The sequence below is a fragment of the Lissotriton vulgaris genome, unplaced genomic scaffold, assembly GCF_964263255.1.
Source record: "Lissotriton vulgaris unplaced genomic scaffold, aLisVul1.2 SCAFFOLD_2168, whole genome shotgun sequence".
NCBI lineage: Eukaryota > Metazoa > Chordata > Amphibia > Caudata > Salamandridae > Lissotriton > Lissotriton vulgaris.
The window spans coordinates 110,868-121,493 of NW_028255422.1; the positions used below are offsets into that span (position 1 = coordinate 110,868).

The following is a 10,626-nucleotide window of genomic DNA, read 5'->3' on the forward strand; positions in this document are numbered from 1 at the left end:
GACTCCGGTTTCTATATTGATTGAGAACTCATCTTCTTATAGTCCTTGGTAGATCTCAGTAGACATCTAGAATTTCAATCATACAGGGGGAGTTCTTGTTTGAGAACTCTGTTACTATGTAATAATATGCTATACAGGATTGACTGGTTTCTCCTCTACATAGTCAATAACTGTCCCTTCTTGTTTGCGTTTGAGGTTTTTATAAACGCAGATATATTGGGTGATCTCGAAATTATAGACTACACATGATATAAATTGTTGTATTGTGATATCTATGATGATCATTTCCTCTTGCTTACGTTTGATTTTATATTGTAGGCTAAGACCAGATTATTATATTTATACTTAAGAGCGAGGCCACGATTTACCACGCTCTTATCATCCCATTCAGGTCAGCCTATTCTTCTTGTGTTGTGGCACACTTACACTTTTTTTAGCATCATTCTACACTTAATTTTTTTAATATGCCCTAAGCTCGTCCAATTGCTCTATGCATGAGTATCACGTGATCTTTCTTTCACTTTATCAACTCTTACACATTTTTTACTGTTCTTTTCAACTATATATTTTGCAACTAACGGATATTGCTTTATTCTGATTAGATCTTTATGGGCAGAATTTTATGTGATATGCTATCTGCCTATTGACACTTGGGTTTCTATCGCTCTCTTTCTCCTTATACTTTGATCACATTTGGTTTTTTACTGACTTGGGTCCCTTTCTGCCACTTTCTTTCACATCTTTAAATCTAAAAATATTGTAATAAATGTTTTTGTACTATACAGTTATGTATATATTTTTTTTTATTATAATTCCAGCCTTGTAAAAGTCATGGTACGGATTGGATGTACCGACGAAACATGTGTTGGCTGCTCTTGTTGATTCTTTTTTATGAAGCCATGTGAATAAAATGGAAAAATGATCATACATGGACTATAGTTGGTTCTGTACCTTATCTGGAAAAGAAGTTTCATTGATTATTTCAATTGGATTCTATCTAACTGTTTGTCCCAACTTTTGTAATTACATACTACTTGTTTTACATCTGCTTAGGATTGCGCTTCCCATGATCCTATTGTGCATACTCTGTCTTACCGATGCTTTGGATTGGTAATAGTCACTCTTGGTAGTGGGTGACAGTGGTCTACATAGCACTCCGCCTCAACTAAAGGTATTCGAGTATATTAATAGCCCATTTGACTTTTTTCAAACAAATTAATAAGTGATAGTGCGGTTCCTTTCCTGTTTGGAAAGCACCACTACCAAAATTTGCTTTTCAGAAATTAAACACTAATAAACCAAGATGGCTTCAAGTAAAATTAAGTTACAACTGTTTTTTAGCACCAAAAAATACAACCTATCAGGTAATAACATATGGTACAAACACATGCATTACTAACAGAAAAGAATATGACAATAATGGCAATGATAATATTGATAATAATGCTGATAATGGTTAACTCAGAGAGGGTAGACCTGAACAGAACATATAAATTTTCAATCCAAAAATAGTATCATATATACAATAAGTCAATTTCTAAAAAGCACCTAAAAATTGATAACATTTTCTAATATCTATAACATTGAACATGATTGGTCTAATAAATTCAGAAAGCCAGGAAACAAACACAATGTATCCAACAGATAGTGTCACTCAGTAAGTTCTTGTATTCAATACTTTAAAGTTACCTTTGAAAATTCAATTCATCATAGAGAAGTGTAGATCCGCAATCTTGATTAAAAATTCCCAGAGATTCTTCATGAACTATATGGTGTCCAATATTAGTTTCCAATAGCTATATAAATAGAGAAAAATATACAAAATAAAAATGTATGATGCGATTAAATAGGAAGACAATCAAAATTAAAAATTCCTGTAGTGATCCTACTAGTATATTGCATGTCTGAAACTTCTAACAAAAAAAGATGCCAGTGCGCATTCCCTTCCGGAATAGAAACGGGGAGCTGAACATAATATACATACAAATCACTTTAATGCATGATATAAGAAAAAGCTTCAAGGGCATCCTACTCACTGTACAATGACGATTGTTAACAAGATCCTAAAAAGAAGCTCTACTGACGGAGTAGCTCTGTACAAATAAATTTATTTAAAAAAGGTTTCCTGAGTGCGGCGTACTTTTATCTAAAATAATTAATTCAGGCCATAGATTGGCCTCACACCGGCATCCGTTGCAGTGCGCTACGGTGGGAACCACATTGTTTTGTCCACATATATATATTTATATATATATATATATTATTCAGATCCTCCAACAATTGTACAAAGAAGGTGGGGCACTCTGGGCTGATTCCAAGTGGATTTATTGTTCACAGGTCACCAACAGGATAAACGGTCTCTCAGGGCGCGTTTCGGCTTCTCGTCTTCATCAACTGGTGAGAAACCATTTTGTACAATGTTTATAGTACATTATACACATTGCAGGGCATACCATCAGAAGACATTGAAGAGTTACATTCCACAAACACTCATGTTTGCGTAACACTTAGATAAAAAAAAATCCGCCTATGAAGGCAAAGGGCATTATTCCTCATAATTGTGGTACGAGGCGAAAGAAGAAGAAAATAAACAAATATATAACATGTAAGTATACAGTAACATTTCTTAACATTTCGGCCCCTGGTAACAATGATATAGAAGAGTCACTGTTCTAATTCATAGCTTTAACTGCAAATAATATACTAAAAACCAACAATATATATATAACTTCAAGAAAGTTCCACCAAGGATGATGAACTCTTAAAGTGGGTGCATCCATCATGGTAGGTTGGTCACCAGTTATAATGCGCCAAGACAGAAATTAGAGAATTGGAGCACTCAAGGATTTCCAAGTAAGAAAATAACCCACTCACATATGCTTTTCAGAGCAATTCCTTTATCAATGCTTGTGGGTTTCAAACTATGCAAATAGTTCTCACAATTTAAGCCCAATGGCGGGTTCCATCTGAAAAAACAGAAAAGGGAGTCACATGTTGTTCACCTGCATAATCTTTTCTGGTTGCCATATCAGCGTGACATACTTAAAGACAATGGCACAAACTTGCTCCAAGTCAATTTCGCAAGGCATTTAAGCCTGAATATTCATCTTCGTTGGACACAGTCGACAATCTTTTGTCGACCTTTTAAAATACTATCAAATCCACTTTAGATGTTCTTATTCCAGAAAAGAAATCATGTGTGGCCCCCACTCGCATTCAGACGCCCTGGTATTCAGTGAATCTGCGAACAGAAAAAAGTAAATGTAAAAGATTAGAACGTCAGTGGTGTCATAATAAAGATACAATTACCAAGGAACAGTATAAAGCGGCCATAGTCATTTACCATAAAATTTTTAAATCTGCACAGTAAAATCATATAGCTATCCAACTTGAGCAATCAGGTAATACTTCCAAAATGCTCTTCCATATACTCAACACTCTTATTAATCCTAAAGCTTGCAATTCAGTAGAGGAACCCACTCAATCACTTTGCGATAATATAGCTACTTATTTCACACAAAAAATAGAGAACATTTACAATAAGATAATATCCTCTTCTACTAACACTAATCCCAGCCTGTTGTCTGACTCGGCCCCGGATCACAATAATCAGTTTTTTCTAAAAGATTTTCCTTTTCTTACCATTCAGGATACTGAATCCTTATTAAAATCAATCTGCCAAATCAGGGTCTCCCAAAGATTTTTTGCCCACTAAAATAGTTAAAAAACTTGCAGTAGAAATAGCAGAGCCTCTTAGCTCTATTCTCAACTGCTCCATCAAACAGGGTTATCTTCCCAAAGAATGGAAGGATGTGCAAATCATGCCCATTAGGAATAATCTTAAACTGTCTCCAAATGATGTGTCCAACTCCCGTCCTATTTCATTGCTTCCCCTTTATAGAAAACTATTGGAAAGGCACATCAACAACCATCTCTCTGCCTTTATAGAAGCTTCCAACTGTTTAGATCAATCTCAGTCAGGATTCCGTCCCAGGCACAGTACTGAACTAGCCCTGGTGAACGTAACAGATGAAATTCGCATGCAGGCGGACGCTGGTCAAGCGGTGATTCTTATACTGCTTGAACTGTCCGCCGCATTTGACCCCATCTCTCATCAAATCCTGCTGTATAGACTGCGTACTATAGGTATCCAGGATTCTGCCCTGGACTGGCTTCAGGACTTCCGTAAAGACAGGACCCAAAGAGTGAATCTTGGACCTTTTACTTCCAAGACCACACCTGTCACCAAAAGGGTACCGCAGGGGTCTTGTCTGAGCCCATCCTTGTTTAATTTGTATGTCGCCCCCCTTTCAGCATTGCTTAGGAAGATTGCTTTATCCCGATCTCCTACGCGGACAACACACAACTTATTTTATCTCACAAGAATGACACTACCGACATTCAAAGTTTGTTCAAGGAAGGCATGAGAACCATAACATCATGGATGAGCAGTAATTTCTTACAGTTGAACGCTGGGAAGACAGAAATAATACTCTTCAAGGATGCGATAACCAGCTGGTCTACTAGTTGGTGGCCTGAGGATTTAGAGTCAGCACCTCTGCCCAAGACAGTTGTAAAAAACCTAGGGGTGTTAATGGATAAGGATCTCAACATGGATGAACAGATAGCTGCCACAAATAGAGCCTGCTTCCATGCCCTAAGTCTCCTTCGCAAGGTTTTTCATTTTTTACCTGCATCTACACATAAAACCTTGGTTCATGCTTTGGTACTTAGTCGTTTGGATTTCAGCAATGCTTTGCTGATCTCCGCTAAGGAATCCACTTTGCAAGGTCTTCAGGTGGTTCAGAACACAGCTGCCCGTCTGGTAACCAGTGCACCTTACAGGGCCCCCTCACGTCCCCTGTTGCACAAACTCCACTGGCTGCCTGTTCGCAAAAGAATACATTTTAAAATCTGTTGTATTGTTTTCAAAGGTATAAACCAGATGGGTCCTGCCTACCTAGCTGTTAAGCTAGTGAATTATGTTCCGCCTTGCTCCCTTCGTTCTGAAGGTAAAGGCCTGCTTGTCATTCCTCGTATAAGACAAGCCAGGTTGGGAGGTAAATCTTTCTCCTACCTGGCCCCCAAACTGTGGAATCAACTACCTTGTGAGATTTGTCTCACTACAAATTACTTAGGTTTTAGGAAAAAACTCAAAACTTTACTTTTTTAACTCTGCTCTTCATACCAACAGTTGTCCCTAGTGTGAGATACCGCATTTGGGTTGATTCAGGCTCTTTATCAATGATATAAATAAATAAATAAATAAATGAATAAATAAATACAATCTTATTACCCAGATGGCAATGTCTATGCTCTGTTTAGATCTTAACAATTTGCAGAAATAATTTCCAATATCCCATTTCTCCTTAAAAGGTACAGAGCAAACAGTCACGAATTGCTTTAAAAACAATCTGTTATGACGATAATCAGAGTTCTTTTTTCTTGATTTACCCTGCAAAGTGCCAAGATGTAAAAGTGTCCCTTGCCTTTGCCATTTCTTCATCAATCTACCACAGGTAAAAGCAGAATTACTTGTCACCTTAAACTTGTATAATTTACAGCACGCAGCCGACAGTGGGAATTCTTCCTGGTGGTTCTAGCAGCCAATAATGTAACTTCGAGAAAGTGCCACCAAGGCTTCTGAACTCTTAAAGAGTGTGCATCCGTCTGGGATGTGGTTTACCACGTATTCAAAGCAGAAATCAGAGTACTAATTAAAGAACACACTCACAGACTTGTTTCAGAACAATTCCTTTATCAATGATTGTGGGTTTCAAACAATACAAATAGTTTTCACAATTTAAGCCCATTGGTGGATTCCAGCTGCAAAAATCAAATAGGGATTCACACTGATAGTAAAGAGGTAGGTCGATGACAACCCCAGTAAGAATCGCTAAATGAAACACAATGGGTTTCATGCATTAGGAATTTCTATCTCCTAATTGCGATATTAAGAATCGCCAAATAAAATTTAAAAACTCAAAACTTTACTTTTTTAACTCTGCTCTTCATACCAACAGTTGTCCCTAGTGTGAGATACCGCATTTGGGTTGATTCAGGCTCTTTATCAATGATATAAATAAATAAATAAATAAATGAATAAATAAATACAATCTTATTACCCAGATGGCAATGTCTATGCTCTGTTTAGATCTTAACAATTTGCAGAAATAATTTCCAATATCCCATTTCTCCTTAAAAGGTACAGAGCAAACAGTCACGAATTGCTTTAAAAACAATCTGTTATGACGATAATCAGAGTTCTTTTTTCTTGATTTACCCTGCAAAGTGCCAAGATGTAAAAGTGTCCCTTGCCTTTGCCATTTCTTCATCAATCTACCACAGGTAAAAGCAGAATTACTTGTCACCTTAAACTTGTATAATTTACAGCACGCAGCCGACAGTGGGAATTCTTCCTGGTGGTTCTAGCAGCCAATAATGTAACTTCGAGAAAGTGCCACCAAGGCTTCTGAACTCTTAAAGAGTGTGCATCCGTCTGGGATGTGGTTTACCACGTATTCAAAGCAGAAATCAGAGTACTAATTAAAGAACACACTCACAGACTTGTTTCAGAACCATTCCTTTATCAATGATTGTGGGTTTCAAACAATACAAATAGTTTTCACAATTTAAGCCCATTGGTGGATTCCAGCTGCAAAAATCAAATAGGGATTCACACTGATAGTAAAGAGGTAGGTCGATGACAACCCCAGTAAGAATCGCTAAATGAAACACAATGGGTTTCATGCATTAGGAATTTCTATCTCCTAATTGCGATATTAAGAATCGCCAAATAAAATTTAATGAGTTTCATGCATTAGGAATTTATTTTTCCTAATTGTAATTTGTTTAGGATTGCAATTAGGAAATCACAGTCTCTAAAATGTGTACATTTGACCCCTGGAATGCAAGATAGGTTTTAGGAGCAAGTAAGCAGCAACCTATTTGTAAACCTTTCAGCCACAAGGTCTTGTATGCAAGGTACATGGCAGACATAAATAATGTCCTCATTATGCTAAGATTTTATGTCAAGCAGATATTCGTTTGCTAACAAGGTTCTTCATGGCTATTTTTACTTTTACATTACGCAAGGTATAGATTATAGGGTTAAGCACCGGTGTTATAACAGCATAGAAAACTGCAACTATCTTGTCCACTGGAAACTTGGTGGCGGGTCTCATGTAAATGAAGATACAGGGTCCAAAAAATATAGTAACAACAGTAAGGTGGGCACCACATGTGGAAAGGGCCTTACGCTTCCCTTCGGTTGAGCGCTGTCTTACTGAGAGCAGGATCAATGTGTAAGAAACAACCAGTATGGTAAAAGACACCACTGAGATCACTCCACCATTGGATATAAACAAGGCTTCGCTAACAAAGGTGTCCGTGCATGCTAAGGTGAGTAAGGGTGGGATATCGCAAAAGAAATGGTCAAATTCATTTGGTCCACAAAATGACATGGTCATCAATGAAAAAATCTGTGCTGTGGAGTGCACAGCTCCGCCGACCCAGCAAGCAAATACCAGCAAGCTACAAACTCGCCAGTTCATGATGGTGGTGTAACGCAAAGGATTGCATATAGCCATATATCGATCAAAAGCCATGATTGTGAGGATGAACATTTCCACACCGCCAAACAAGTGGAAGAAGAAAATTTGGGACATGCATCCATTGTAGGATATGTTTTTTTTCTTAGTTAACAAGTTCACAAGCATGTTAGGGGTTGTAACAGATGTAAAGCACAAGTCAACAAATGACATGTTACTGAGGAAATAGTACATGGGAGAGTGAAGAGATGAGTCTCCTTTCACTGTCACGATGATGAGTAGATTTCCAAGTAATGTCAGAATGTAGAACATCAAAAAAACCAAGAAAAGTAAGATTTCTAGATTTTGTTTTTCAGAAAAACCTAATAGCAGAAAGTCTTCTACAGTAGTTTTGTTCTCCATGGTGCTTGGATTTTAACTCACATGTGGATGTCCTGTTTGGAAATAAAAAAAATGGCATTGCAAATTAAGTGTGGCATAACTAATTACGTTTACTAAAAAATAAAACATGCAAAAATATAATTCACTGGCACACAAAATGTTGACTGTAACAATGACAGATGTTCTGTATGTTCATTATATTTGGGGCCACTGCATGTAGTGAGTTATGACATTCTTCATTGGTAGTTATTGGCAATGTATTCCTGCCATTGAACCCCTACAGTTTATAAATTGCACAAAATACTATTGATAAACTTAATTTGCCCATACAAATCCCTCAGGCCCTATTAAGAGTGGCTTGCAAGTTTATGCATCCTCTTTTAGTATCCATAATGTATAGCTTTGTGAACAAAAGGATGTGCCATGCTATTCAAAGGACAGCCCTCTTCAAGTCTTATGATGATCATAAACAAAGACTTATCATCTTTGTCAGGTTTCCATACCAAATATCTTATGTATAACTAAAAAAGCCAGTAATGAATAAAGACACAACAAGAGAATACATTACAATATCTTCTGCAAAAAAGCTCATAGAATAAAGAAAGGGTATAAGTGGTTGTTAGGGCATGAAGAACTGGAATTGGTCAACTCATATTTGTATCTGGGAAAGATTTTGAAAAAAATGGGCGAGACGCAGAACATATTAAATTATGTGTTGGTAAGGCCGCCTTCCAGGCTGGAGCTCTGAACAGATTTTATACAATCTGTGGGAGGCGTAATTCTGGTCATGTCAAGGTTAAAATTCCGCCCTCATTAACCTATGCTGGAAAAGTATTGGATAATAATTACTGGCTCCCCTTTGACAAGGCTGAAGGCCGGTTCTTCTGCCAAAGTTGTAATCTAAATTCTCTGGCGGCCCACATGTTTTACGCTTGGAATTTGGTTTAGTCTCCTCTTTTATTTTAGCTTTGTCAGCGGTCCTGAGGTGGGGGAATGCTCTCCTCTGGGTAAATGAGGGTTTCCTCAGGGCTGCCCTGAGAGTCGAAATCTTTGACAAGCTAAAGGATCATTCAGCATTTCTTAGATCATTTGCTTATGCAAATGACTTATTTGGGCTCAGTTTAAGTAGTAATTCTCCTATACCTAAGTCAGCATTGAAGCTGTTCATAAAGAAGTCTGTAAGCTCTATTAGCACAGCAAGAGATATTGCTCTAAGTAAATCTAAGTCCCAAAATGAGTTGGTTTGTGGTAGTGCCTTGGGGAAAAGGCCACAGCCTTATTTAATCTGGAATCACCCACATGGGATTAGAAGACTGATGCTTCTTTTGAGAATTAATCTGTTGCCCTTAAGAGATGTTACTGGCATATAGGATAAAATCCCGAAAGAGGGGAGAATTTGCGAATTATGTTATACTAAAATCCAGGATCTTAATCACGTTTCATTTGTGTGTCCAGAATTACAAAGGAGAAGGTGCTTGTTTTTAAGACCATCATTTATTAAATTCAATATTCATTCAGCCCAGGAGTCCAGAAAATGTGTTTTATCCCCACCTAATTAAATGGTCTGTTATAGGATATTCCAATTTTTTGAAACTTTTTTGGCTATTTATTAACGTTTATTTAAAATCTTGCTATTAGTTGTCATTACTGTACAAAAAGCATATTCACACTTCTGCTGCATTTTTTAATCTATTGTTGTATTTCAGGAAAAAGGGAAATATTATTTGTATTGTATTTAAAATTGTCTTTTTTACTGTATTGATGCATTTTGTGGACCTTGGTAGGAGTTCCTTAACAAATAAAACCTATTTTGTCTTTTCGTCTTGACATTACAATATAAAGTAGATAGAAGTGGATTGTGAGATCTCATATTCATAGGCTAACTCCATTCCAACCAAAGCATTTGCATGTTGGTGAATTTTGTAGGATGGGTATGCCTGCCTGCATGTCTATTTACATTTCTTTTTATTTGTGAAGTGCCAACAGGGCATTCGAAAAGATAATACATAAAAATCTATCCTTCAGTTCTGGAAGGAATTGATCACCCATTTCTTCAAAAAAGACATTGCAGGAGTGCAACCTATGCAGTTACCTCTTGTAACTCTGTCATCTTATCTTTACTTCAGATATGTGTGATGTCAATATTGGTGTAGTGGTCTCATGCAAAAAGGTTCAGAAGTTTTGGAGAAAATGTAAGATTCCAACTCTTTTCAGTAAGTGGTTGACCTATGGATGTTGCAGCAATAAATACTCTGATTACTTACTAGTATCCTTTAATAGTCTGATTCTTCCTTACTCGTCCTATTCCTGACTTGGTTGTAGGTATTGTGCCTATTCCTTAATTGATGGTAGGGGAATTGTGTCTATTCACTACCTGTATCCACTATTGTCAAGCTGTTTCTTCCTTTTCTATGAAAGGGTCAAATAAAAAGATCCATATAACCCCTCCCCAGGCATTTCCTATTTAGTACAAAGACCCAAAACGCAGGCTGATGAAAGAACTGGAAGGAAAGTGAGGAACACAGGGAATGGGACAAGTAGGAAAGAATCAGAGTAAAGAAGATACCATTAAGTAATTAGTGCATTACCTCCTCTTCTTCCCTTCCTTGTCCCATTCCTAACTTGGTAGAGAAATGCCAAAGAAAAATCACCTTTCCGCAGCTCCATGAAAAATCACAAGGAATACAAAAACAGC

The 10,626-nt window shown here is 37.1% G+C and overlaps 1 protein-coding gene across 1 annotated transcript; it reads right to left on the reverse strand.

The window, feature by feature from the left end:
* Nucleotides 1-7,031: 7,031 nt before the first annotated feature.
* Nucleotides 7,032-7,952, reverse strand: LOC147659138 (olfactory receptor 4E2-like). The gene has a single exon (XM_086951946.1). It carries the CDS (start codon nt 7,950-7,952, stop codon nt 7,032-7,034), a length of 921 nt encoding a protein of 306 aa, XP_086808072.1.
* Nucleotides 7,953-10,626: the final 2,674 nt, after the last annotated feature.